This window comes from Hypanus sabinus, chromosome 25 (genome assembly GCF_030144855.1).
Source record: "Hypanus sabinus isolate sHypSab1 chromosome 25, sHypSab1.hap1, whole genome shotgun sequence".
NCBI lineage: Eukaryota > Metazoa > Chordata > Chondrichthyes > Myliobatiformes > Dasyatidae > Hypanus > Hypanus sabinus.
The window spans coordinates 23045587-23058952 of NC_082730.1; the positions used below are offsets into that span (position 1 = coordinate 23045587).

The window sequence follows — 13366 nt, forward strand, 5'->3', positions numbered from 1 at the left end:
AAAGTGCATTATCTTGCAGTTAATCAGGATCAAATTCCATCTGCCATTGTTCTGCCCAGTTTGCCAGCTGATCAATATATTTTTATAGCAACACACAAAACACCTCACCCTTCTCCAAGTATTTCTATAATCTTAGACTATCCTCACCATCCATTTTTTCTGTGTCATGCAAATTTAACCCCACCCCCACCTCAATATCTGAGTTGTTAATCTGTAATAACAAACGGAAAGGGCGCAGTATCCACCCCTGTAGTTTGCACTCTGGGCACAGGCTTCCAAACACAAAAGCATTTCAGGATGATTCCTCTGACATTAAATTGGGCCTTTGAAATTGAGTCACCCTGCATTTCACGCATGTTTCATTTTCAATCTTTTTTTATTGACGTGAAAGAATAAGAGTAAATACAAATCTGAGGTTATCTCAAGTACATATTTCAATAATAGTACAAAGAAAGGAATATACACTATCAAAATCATATATAGTATTAAGCTAATATAAAAAACAAATCTCCGCTTAACAATTCATAGAAAAAAAAGACCTAAAAATTTCTGTTATTGAGAAGAAAAAAAAGCCATTAAGCTAACCTAAAACAAAAAAAAGGGGGGACTGGACAGTCCACTTTGAGGATACAATAAAAAAAAGGAAAAATCCTTCTGGTCAAATTCGTGCGTGTTACAAAAGCAATCTACATGATCACCCTCTCGTTCTCACTTATAGTAATTTAAGGCACCGTCCATTTAAAATCAGACAAGAACTAGTTTAGTCCATAAATGAAGGTAAATCTTTGCAGTTTCAGTTCAAGCCGTTCAGGTCTGCAATGAGCATAATTACTGTTACAGCTTCCCAGAATGGCACTCAGGCTTTACAGCCGCGCGTTACGGGTGCACCCTGAGCAAAATTCTTGCAATCCCAGGTCCCCGAAATTGTAACAAGAGCAATGCTTCCAACCTCAGGTTTCTAGGATTTGTAATTGGACCACTCTCCCCTCGATTCCCACCCAGCCCTGGGTGGAAGTGGTTATTGCAGCGCCCACCACGCCGGTGGAATGCGTTTGTGCTGAATTTCCGAAGCAACACACTCAAGTTTACAGGAGGAACTCAGCAGGTCAGGCAGCATCTGTGGAAATGAATGAATGAACAGTCGGCATTTCGGATCGCGATCCTTCTTCAGGACTGGAAAAGAAGGGGGAGAAGCTAGAATAGGAAGGTGGGGGACGGGAAAGAGAACAAGCTGGGAGGTGATAGGTGAAGTCGGGCGGGTGAGATATGAAGTGAGAAGCTGAGAGGTGTTAGGGTGGAAGGCTGCTGTGGTTCCGGTTTTTCTGTGGTGCCTTTTTTCCAGTCTATAGTTTCCTAGCAGTACAATGTTGGTGTAATTGTTGTCCATTAGAGTAGTTGTGTTACGTTTTGTATTCAGAGTGGGGATATTGTTACTAGCATGAGCAGACGGCCGACACGTTTTGGATAAAATTCTCTCTTCAGTGAACATTGGGAAAGGAGCAGGGGCATGCACCGAAACTTCCGACTGGGTTGGCTTGTTTTTTAACATAACATTTTCGCCCCGAAACAGAATTTCGGCTTTCGGACTGCCTTCAGAGCCAAATTGAAGGATGCCCCCCAGAGCACAGATTGTGCAACTTCAAACTGAGTTTTACGTACGCCAGTCATTTGCAAACGTGCTCCGCAGAGTGTCCCGGGTTTACAACGGAGAGTCCCTTATTGCATCGGCGTGGGTATCGGAACTGGATCTCCATCCCAGATCTTCTCCCTACTCTCTCCGGGATTTCCACCATCGTGGGTGAATTTTTGTATTGTTTTTTAGGCGGCAGTCTGCCAGAAAAGCTGTTACCCGGCCGAGTTTCACTTTCGTTTCCGGAATGTAATGAAAATAATTTCGTTTCTAAAAACCCTGAAACCCAAGTTACGGTTGACTCACGGCGACTCGTCTCTTCAAAGCTCCGTTTTCAGTGACGCTCTGAACCTCGTCCCCCTTACTTCATTTTATCTCGGCTTTCAGAGCTGTGCTCTTCGCTGGAGTATCATTTAACTTAAAACCCGGACTCAAGATGTCCAGAAAACGTAGTTTGAGGGAAAAACGTGAAGTCGGACTGCAGTTCATAAGATTTCTCCAGGAAATAGGCCAACAACAAGTGACCGACAAAGCACAGCTTAAACATATTTACAATTCTCAGTTCAAGGGCAGGTAATTAACAACTCATCCATTTCATTTCTACCTGTTCCGTTGTATTGCGTTACAGTGGTCGCGGTAACGTCGTTGTGCAATGTACCTTCCTGTTGTGTTTCTACTTCACACGTTAAAAAGGTTAAAGTATTGTTTGTAATAAGTACCTTAGATGTGGGAGACGGCAGATGTTGCAAACCGAAGCCAAAAATAAAACGCTACTGTTTTGGAGGGAGCTTCATAGGAATCGTCACGTTTTGGGTTCCGTCTGGCCCCTGTGGCTCCACAGAAGCTGCTTGACCCGCCGAGTTCCTCCAGTAATTGTTTCTTTTAAAATAAATATGGGAGCCTGTTTGTGCCTGAGCCCGAGAGGAGGATCATGGCCCCAAACGAAGCCAAAAGTGCCAATTTTAAAAATACAGGAAGCTGGTAATATGGCTCGCCTGTAATTAACTGGAATACTGCTGGGAAGGGGGATTGGAAAGATAGTCCAAGAGAGAGAAAGACTTACGCTGCAGGACATCCATCAGTTCACTAGCCCAAGAATTGTGGTCTGTTGATGCTTAACTCCTGGTTCTAACGTGTACAAAAGTAAGAAAGCCTGATTGTAAATTTAGTAAATGTAGCAGTGAAAATGGTTTCCTTTTTTTTCAAGCGATCAATATGGAAAGACTTGAGCATTGTGTTTCTTTCCTTTACACTCACCCAGCTTCTCTAACTGTTCCATTTCTGCCTGAGATGTGGTTGGGATGTTTTTGTTCCAACACGAATCCAAGGTGGTCAGTGATTCTGCATTTTCTCCCTCTGAACCTGGTGGCCTCACACTCAAGACATTGTTTTGTTTTCCATGAAGCAGGTATTAATTTAATAAGGTGGATAAACTTGATGGCACAATTAGTGTTGTGTTGGATGATGAGAATTGGAGGCTTTTCTAGCACAAATGTGGTGTAGGCCAAGGCCTGTGTTGTAAAATACAATACTGAAAGAGATCTTTTAGCACTTTGAGTCTAGAACCCTTAATTTCCACTTTAAAGTGCATCCTACTTCATTCAACTGATCCCATTTCTTCATTGTTTTTCTTCCTGTAACCCTGTAGCTTAATTCTAAGGCTTTATCCTCTTAAAGGCTGCTCTTCTATCACAGTCCCTTGGAGGCTGGGAATGACTTCAGTTTTCCTGAGTTTTCATGTGTCATTGCTGTGTCATTGTGGGATCCACAAAGAGTGTCTGGTGTAGAAGATGTGTCTTAGTGTGGGAAGCAGTTTATTTTTCACTTTCATGGCACCCAAATAAAGAATTAAGATAAGACGTAGGAGCAGGATTAGGCCATTTGACCCAGCAAATCTGCTCTGCCGTTTCATTATGGCTGATCCATTTTCCCTCCCAGCCCCACTTTCATGCCTCCTCACCCCCCACCCCCGTATCCCTTCATGCCCTGACTAATCAAGGATCTGTCAACCTCTGCCTTAAATAATATATAAAGTCTGTGATTCCACAGCTGCCTGTGGCAAAGAATTCCAAGATTTGCCACTCTCTGACTAGAGAAATTCCTTCTCTGTTCTAAAAGGACACCTGTCTATTCTGAGGATGAGTTGTTTGGCTTGAGACTCTCCCACCATAGAAAACATCCTCCACATCCGCTCTATCAAGACCTTCCACCATTCGATAGGTCAATTAGGTCACCCCTCATTCTTCTGAATTCTAGTGAATACAGGCCCAGAGCCATCAAATTATGACAAACCATTCAATCCTGGAGTCATTTTTGTGAACCTCCTATGCACCCTCTCCAGTTTCAGCACATCCTTTTTAAGATAAAGGGCCCAAAACTGCTCACAATACTTTAAATGAGGCCTGACCCGTGCTTTATAAAGTCTCAATATTACATCCTTACTTTCATAACGTAATCCTCTCAAAATGAATGTTAACATTGCATTTGCCTTCCCCACCACAGACTCAACCTGTACATTAACCTTTAGGGAATAGTGCACAAGGACTCCCAAGTCCCTTTGTCTACTTTTTCATTTTTTCTACCAAAGTGCATGACCATACACTTCCCAACACCATATTCCATGTGCCAGTTCTTTGCCCATTCTCCTAATCTGTCTAAATCCCTCTGTAGCCTTTCTACTTCCTCAAAACTACCTGTCCCTCCACTGATCTTCATATTGCCTACAAACTTTGCAACAAAACCATCAATTCCATCATCCAAATCATCAACGTGTAATCTAAAATGAAGTCCCAACACAGACCCCTGTGGAACACTACTAATCACCGGCAGCCAGCCAGAAAAAATTCCCTCTAATCCCACTCTTATCCGTGCTGGAATCTTTCCTGTAATACCATGGGCTTGTAACATTTTAAGCAGCCTCATGTATGGCACCTTGTCAAAGGTTTTTTGAAAATTCATGTGCACAACATCAACTCCTTTTGTCTATCCTCCTTGTTATTTCTTGTTGTCAGGCAAGATTTTCCCTTGAGGAAACCATGCTGACTATGGCCTGTTTTATCATGTGCCTCCATGTACCCCAAAACTACATCCTTAACAATCGACTCCAACTTCTTCCCAACCTCAGAGATCAGACTAACTAGCCTGTAATTTCCTTTCTTCTGCCTCTTTCCCTTTTTGAAGAGTACAGTGATATTTGCAATTTTCCTGTCTTCCAGAATCATTTCAGCATCTAGTGATTCCTGTAAGATCATTACTCATGCTTCCACAATCTCTTTAGTCACCTCTTTGAGAACCCTGGGGTGCAGGCCATCAGGTCCAGGTGACTTGTCTATCTTCAGACCTTTCAGTTTCCCAAGAACCTTTTCCCTGGAAATAGTAAATCCACACACTTCATGACCCCGACACCTGGAACTTCCATCGTATTGCTTGTGTCTTCCATAGTGAAGAGTGGTGCAAAATATTTATACAGTTTATCCGCCATTTCCTTGCCCTCCATTGCTGCCTCTCCAGCATCGTTTTTCACCAGTCCAATATCCACTCTCACCTCTCTTTTACACTTTACGTATCTGAAGAAACTTCTGGTATCCTCTTTAATATTACTGGCTAGCTTACTTTCATATTCCATCTTTACCTTCTTAACGACTTTTTCAGCTGCCTTCTGTTGGTTTTTCAAAGCTTCCCAATCCTAGAACTATTTTGTTAAATCTCTGCAATTTAAAAAAAAACAATTTTCATCTTTGAAATTTTGTGTTCTTCCGTTATTGGAACTATTTTATTAAATGTCTGCATCTTAACCCTAACCCTAATGCATTTTACATCCATGAGATCAGGTACCCTGAAAGGGTTATCATGGTTCTCTCATTACAGGAAGCATTTTGTTAAATCTCTCCATTTTAAAAAATAAAGTTTGCATCCATGATTTCCTGAAAACAATACCTTTGTCTATCTAGAGCCTATCCTTAAGAGTTTGAAATTATATTTAAAGTTCACCATTCCAGATAACACAGTATTTGTTATCTACATGTTATTCATTAGAAGAGGCATTCATTTTCCAATTTGTATCAGTATTGCCTGCTTGCAAAATTTCAATGTGAGGCTGTGTGTGCCAGTTCTTGATGGAAGATGTACTTGTGTATGTTTTCTGTTGATGAGTAACCACAAGCAAGCATTCACACTGCAGTGATCCCCAGTTATTTACAAGTACTGTATCTTGTTCATAAGCAGATAATCAAACAGATGTTTGGAATTATATTTACATTGCATCATTAGAAATGGGCTCAAGCAGTCAGCATGCTTGGTCATCCATCATCCACGTAATCAGTTCAAACTCCAAGTACCTGCCCAGTACCCATATCTCTAATCTATTAATCATTGCAGCTGCATCCGTCACTCTCAGAAAGTTGGTTTCTGTAGCATTTTTGTGTAACCTCAAGACATATTAAAGCATTCTACAACGAATTAAGCATTTATTTTAAGAGCTTTGATTTCCTCCTTCTGATTCTAAACAATTAAATGCTGAGAAGTTAGATGTCACAAGCCTTTATTCAATCTTTGCAAGCATACAGGGAAAAAAGTCTGTTGAGAATATCCAAGTGTTAGAATATATTGAATTGCAGTCAGAAGCAGAAAGTAATTGACAATCAATCAGATAAAACTCTGGTCATTCATAGAGAAAAGTGTGGGTCTGAGATGCGAGGTCCCTCCTCCCACACACACTTCTCATCGGCCCATCACCCCAACACTCCCAATTTCACCCAGCCCCCTCTATCTCACCACCTCCACCATCGCCACTGTTCCCACCTGCCCTGCTCATCTCCTTATTTGGTTCTCTGCACCACCTTCCCGTCCAATCAGATTCTACCACCTGCTTCCTCGCAGTGTCACTCACCCTCTACCTGCATCCATCAATCACTTATCACCTCTTACTCCACCCCCTTCCCTCAGCCTTTATGAGCTGGCTATCGCCATTGCCCTTTCAGTACTGGCCTTGATTCGGCCCATCTCGTCTGTCCCATGCTGCCAGTCTCAGCAACCTGCTTCTGGCCCATAACCCTCCATACCCTTTGCATCCACGTACTTATCCAAACTTCTGTTAAGTGCTCAGTCAAAAGTGCATCCTCCTTGCAGCTTTCTCTGCGCTCTCACCATGCTCCGAGTGAAGAAGTTGGCCGTCAGGATCCCCTTAAATACCTTTCACCATTATCTGATGACCTCTAGTTCTATTCTCACCCAACCATGCAGGAAAAGGCATTGTGTACCTCCATCACATCTCTTGTTCTCCTACACTCGGGGGGGGGGTCCTGCCCTATTCAACTTCTCCGTATAATTCAAGTCCTAGCAACAGCCTTGTAAATTTTCTCTTTCAAGTTTTTAAGGATGAAGTCCAAAGTAAATTTATTATCAAAGTACGCATATAATACCCTGAGATTAATTTTCTTATAGAAATGATAAAGAAATATAGTAGAATCTACAAAAAAAGTACATGAACAACAATTGATAAATCAACAGAAAACATTGTCTGTCCATTTTCCTCAACAGATGCTGAGTATCTCCAGCAGTTTCTGTTTGGCCCCTCTTGATGTTGATCTTAATTTCTCAGTGGTGCAAGATACTCTATAATTTCCACAGCCTTTAGGGGGGGAAAGTACACAGCCTACTTCTTAAAACCCCTCCACCAACTCTCCCTGTTAAATAGACACAAAGTGTCTTTCTGAGGTTAACTAATGCATTTAGTGCTGTCAGAGTGGGGTGTTGAAGTTCTTTCGTTGTTCAGTTGTTGCTGAGTTGTTAAGTTGAATTCAATGGTAACTGTACAAAATTTATGCTTAATAATTAAATTCTTGCATTTAGTATTTGAAGCAATCCCCACTGTACAGGGGAGGATTCCTGGTGCTGTTGGAACTAATTTTAGTTACTTTTTTCTTTGTGCAGCAGCAGAGTTGATTGGGCTGTTAATCTTGTGTACACTGGATCTTCTCGATTTCCTGCCACCATTACCCAGACCCCTCCCTACCCTTTTGTTTCACACAACTGATTCCCCCCATCTCCGCAACTGAATATGATATTGCTTTTATCTTTCTTTTCCAGAGATGGTGTTTTGAGTGTCAACTTCTCCAGTGTAATTTATTCTCTAGCGAAATCAGGCAAGGCCCGAGTGATTGAAAATGAAATTTCCTTTTTCTCTCAGGTATTGTTTATTTCTTTTTAAAACCACTTATTTCAATTTTCCCCATCCAGTTTTCGAAGCCTTCTCTCTGGAGACTGGTTTGGAGTCTCCAGGAATTAAAGGGTAATCTCCAAGAGTGGTCAAATCCATGAGACAAATTAGAGAATAATTAAATGATATTGTGTTGTTTTTTTCTCATTGAGATTTTTTAAACAGTAGTTCAAGTGGCAATAATTGCTCACTTTCCACTTGCCTGAAGCAAGGAGGAACAATAACAATGGGCGTGTTGGGCGAGCACTTCTGGTGTGGTAGATATGAGGGTAATTAGACTGAGTCACATGTTAGCCTCCTAGAAAATGCATAGCAACATTATGCTAGAGGCCTGCTGCGAAACATTAAATGTTAGGATGCAAGTCAGGATAAGAAACCTGATTTTAATTCTTGGTGACTAATCATTTGAATGTTAGTCATCTGTTTTACCACACTGGAGTGCTCCCAAGATCTTTGTTAATGGGATTGCTCCTGATTTAAAGAAATCCTCCTCGGTTTGAAGTTATTGCTCACGGGGGTGGCACGGTGGTGTAGTGGCTAGCACAATGCTTTACAGTACAGGCGACCCAGGTTCGATTCCCACCACTACCTGCAAGGAGTTTGTATGCTCTCCGTGACCATGTGGGTTTCTTCCCATGGTCCTAAGATGTACCGGTTGGTAGGCTAATTGGTCATTGAGTTGTTCTGGGATTAAGCTAGGATTAAATTGGGGGGGTTGCTGGGCAGTGCGGCTCAAAGGGCCAGAAAGGCCTTTTCGATGCTGTACCTCAATGAATAAAAAAGATCAGAACCTTTTGTTAATTCCCATATGCTGAAGGTTGATGGTGAACTGCCTCTGAAACTGCTCTAGTTCTACGTTTTTGAGTGGTTATACCCAGTGTATAATCTATACTGGGTAACCTTGCACCCTGAGGACTGTCTTGAATTGGGTTGATGGAATTGAGTAACTTGAAAAGGCATTTAAGAATTTTTAGGCCAGACATTATAAGGGTTGTTATTTTCTCCTAAAGGAAGATAATAAAATTCTTGTTCTTCATAATAATCATGCTTCAAGGTCGGTTTTACAGATACTAGTTTCTGTTTAAAGTTCTAAAGCTGTGTAGTCTGGGAATTTTTTAACGTGTCGATTCTGAGCTGGTTGGTCCTATGATAGAGGGAGAAAATCAAGAGCCAGTGGTATTCGAAGGACAGAGCTCTGACAATTGAAAGCCAGCTGAGTGCAGCACAAATTTGGCCGGTTTCATGGGAAGCTTAGCATCACCAGCATTTGGGAATGAGTAGGAGATACTAGTCTCACCACTATTTGCATCTCAAAGAATTTCCCCTGAAACCCAGTTTAATTAAATTTAAACTACTGCATGGAGAGACAAGAGACAGCAGATTTTGTCAATCTACTACAAATACGAAGCTGCTGGAGGATATCCAGCCGCCAGCAGTATGTGAGGGCCGTTATGCGATCTGGGATCTCTGAGATCCCAGCACTTGTGAAAGGAGCTATACAAAGTTGAGGAATCAGTAACACAGCCTGTTTGCCTGTGCAATCGATTTCGGTGTTTCACTCGGCAAGTTCAGCTGATCTTCCTCCAGCCGTTTTGTTTTTTTTAAATCTTCAGCATGCTCGCACAAGGCAAGGGACAAGATATCCAAATCAAATACTGCCTTTGAAAAGGAACCTTAAGAGGTTCCTTAAGTAACCTTAATGATCTGCCCTTACTTATCCCAGGTAGTAGTGGTTGTTTCAGCAATGTTACAAGAGTTGACTTGGAATGACATTAGAATGAATCATAACATAGTGCTGCACCCATGGTGGTTGATTGATGAAGCTAGTGAATACTTGAATGCAGGATACATAACAATCTGGTATCAGAGAGTTGCTGGAACTGCAGTCATCTAGACAAATGGAAAATATGCTCTTGTACTCTGGACTTGTCAACAAACCTACCAACTGTTGAAAGGACTAGATATGGTGGATGTGTCAAGGATGTTTCCTATGGTAGGGGCTCAGAACTAGAGGGCACAAAATTGAGGGGAAACCCTTTAGAACAGAGGTAAGGAGGAATTTTTTTTAGCCAGGGAGTAGTGAATCTGTGGAATGCTCTGCCACAGTCTGAAGTGGAGGCCAGATCCATGGGTTTATTTGAGGTGGAAGTTGATGTTTCCTGATCGGTCAGGGCATCAAAGAAAATGGCGAGAGGGCAGGTGTATGGAGTTGGGTGGGATCCGGGATCAGCCGTGATGGAATGGCGGAACAGACTTGATGGGCTGAATGGCCTAATTCTGCTCCTATGTCTTATGGTTATGGCCTAATGAATGGGAAATGAAGCATACCATGGCCAGCATGTCTGACCATTGATGACCTCATTGTCCACCCCTCTGAAGACGATGGGAGATTTAATAGTAACAATAGGTTTAATACCTGGGGGGGGGGGGGGAATCATTCTTCCTGAAAATTCGTGGCTGCCCCTTCAGTGGGAAATCAACTAAGCAAGGTGCATTCAAGAAGTGAACTACAAGATCAACTGGAAACTAAAACATTATGGGTTTTTGAGCAACCTAAACACCCGGATGTGTTTCTAAATTGTGTTATCCTTTTGTGGTTAGATTGACTCAGCAACTTCCTCCTTTTTTGCTTCAAGGTTGTTATCCTGTTTTTCAGCTGCTTTTTTAAGCAAGGCCAATAACTAATAGCATCACAAAAAATGTTCTTATCATCACCCGTTATTTGCAAAGATACCGAAATGGTGGTTGAGATAACTAAATATTATAAATTCCTGGCTTCCATCTGGCTTTTTATTTGATTGCCTCGGTATTCTGCAGTTGAGTCATTTTTCCTGGTGACGGGATGTGATCGTACTTCTGTCTCAGCCATCGGCCTTGACTTTCATCTTGATGTGTATGTTCAACTGCCTTGCATGGTACGCCACTCTCTGAAAATGTTGAATCAACAAACTATTTACAAACCAGCAGGTGAGTTTTAAAATGTAACCTCTGCTGGGTTCAGAAGCACTGGAGGCATTGAAGGAATGGACACAGTGTCCAAATACATTTTGTACATTTTTGTACATTTTGAAAGTCAGCTTTAAAGTTAAGCCAACTATAATTATTATTATTTTTCTTGTGATTCATAGTCATCTTAATATACTTTGGTGTGCCTGATCTCAGAACCTCTTCTGCCTTACCCTGCAGACCTGTTGATAAAGGTCTGTTGACAGATGGACAGAGACTTCCTGCAGCTCTCATCTTGGCATTGGTGTTGAACTATGGACTATACCTTTGTCTTCAATGCTGCAGTAGGATTGACAGTCAGGGACTTTGCAAGCTGCTTCTTCTACTTTACTTTCCCCTTCTCCCTAGGGCAAAGGCACTGGGTGTTGGAGGTGGACTATTGTGAAAAAAAAACTTGCAGGGACTAGGAGTGGATCCTTGGTGTTTATTAGTCTGCAGGCTTTAACGTCTGATCATAACTGAATGATTGGTGGAGAATAAAGTGGGGTTAGTGTAAATGTGGTGGAATTGTCAACATGGATTTAATCACTCAAAGATCTATGACATTGATAAACTAGTCTATGAATAATGAAGTCCTGTAGCGGTGTGCTACACGCAGCGCTAAAATAACGACATGGAGTCGGTAAACTGCAGTCAAAGATAACTTTATTCGAACTACACAGCCTTGCTTTTAAGCCTCCCTCAACCCCCCCCCCCCCCCCCCCCCCAGTGGGCGCGGATGCTCCAAAAGACACGTACTCACAAACCCCCGAAGGCTATCTCCCTTAGTCGGAACGCTGGCTAATTGTGATCTGGTTCGGAAGTGCCACGAAATGGGTCGCCACATAACCCCCCCCCCCCCCCCACCCAGAACCAGCGATACAACCCCCCCCCCAATGTCCACAGTCTGGGCCAGAACCTGTTTGGGAGGTCAGCCTCTGCGCCGCGGTGCCGGAAACTCGACCGGTTGCGCCAGGTCCACATGGGCCGGTTTGAGTCGGTCCACCATGAAAACCTCCTCTCTCCCCCCAACGTCCAGCACAAACGTGGACCCGTTGTTTCGGAGCACCGTAAACGGCCCCTCGTAGGGCCGTTGCAGCGGTGGCCGATGCCTGCCCCTTCATACAAACACAAACTTACAGTTCTGCAGGTCTTTGGGTACGCAGGTCGGGTTCTGCCCATGCTGCGAAGTGGGTACGGGGGCCAGGTGACCGAGCCTCTCGCGTAGTCGGCCCAGGACTGCTGCGGATTCCTCCTCTTGCCCCCTTGGGGCTGGTATGAACTCCCCAGGGATGACCAGGGGCGCGCCGTACACCAACTCGGCTGACGAGGCGTGCAGATCGTCTTTGGGCGCCGTGCGAATGCCGAGTAGGACCCAGGGAAGCTCGTCCACCCAGTTAGCTCCTCGCAGGCGGGCCATGAGAGCCGACTTCAGGTGACAGTGGAAACGCTCCACTAGCCCGTTCGACTGTGGGTGGTAGGCAGTGGTGTGGTGCAGCTGAGTCCCCAAAAGGCTGGCCATAGCAGACCACAGGCTGGATGTGAACTGGGCGCCTCTGTCAGAGGTAATGTGGGCCAGTACACCAAAGTGGGACACCCAGGTGGCGATCAGTGCCCGGGTGCAAGATTCGGAGGTGGTGTCGGTGAGCGGGATCGCCTCCGGCCATCTTGTGAACCGGTCCACAATAGTGAGGAGGTGCCGCGCTCCGCGCCATGTTAAATACACAATGACCACCCCCACACCATTCTGAGTTCCTTAGTAAGGGAGGGGCATTATTTATCAAAGATGTAATTGATATTTCCATTTTCCTCTGAAATAGTCTAACATATGGAGGCAAATATGGGCCACATATCTCATAAGTCTCTTGTCTATTCAGGAGATCAGAATCTGGTTTATTATCACCGGCATGTGATGTGAAATTTTTCAACTTAACAGCTGCAGTTCAATGCAATACATAATCTAGCAGAAATATATAAAATAAAAATAATAATAAACAATTAAATCAGTTACATATATTGAATAGATTTTAAAAATGTGCAAAAACAAATACTGTATATATTTTTTTTAAAGTGAGGTATTGTCCAAAGATTCAATGTCCATTTAGAAATCAGATGGCAGAAGGGAAGAAGCTGTTCCTGAATCGCTGAGTGTGTGTCTTCAGGCTTCTGTACCTCCTACCTGATGGTAACAATGAGAAAAGGGCATGCCTTGAGTGCTGGAGGTTCTTAATAATGGGGGTCCTTAATAATCCAGTACCTCTTGAAAGCAGTCTGTCAGTATCCATGATGCCAATTTGTAGTGCTTGTTGCTCCTCTCTTGAAAGAACTGCTTAACTTCTCATGTTTCCTTCATTCCCAGAGGCGAAAAATGGTATATGTTAACCAGTATTGTCGTCCGCCCAACAACGCCAGCAACCTGGGATCAGCACAGTCTCCGTCCATACCCGCTGATCGAGGGAAGAGGGGCCATGCCAAAGAAATCATTCGTCAGCTGAAAAAAAACAGGTAAAGCTCGGACTTTCCCAAGCAATGAA

At 43.2% G+C, this 13366-nt stretch overlaps 1 protein-coding gene across 1 annotated transcript in view; it reads left to right on the forward strand.

The window, feature by feature from the left end:
- Positions 1-517: 517 nt before the first annotated feature.
- LOC132381097 (putative helicase MOV-10) overlaps positions 518-13366 on the forward strand; it is an 82377-nt gene continuing 69528 nt past the window's right edge. Inside the window, exons 1-3 of the mRNA XM_059950305.1 lie at positions 518-2203; positions 7718-7817; positions 13192-13337. Coding sequence (XP_059806288.1) covers positions 2067-2203; positions 7718-7817; positions 13192-13337 — 383 coding nt within the window. The 5' untranslated portion in view covers positions 518-2066. The remainder of the gene's footprint in view (positions 2204-7717; positions 7818-13191; positions 13338-13366) is intronic.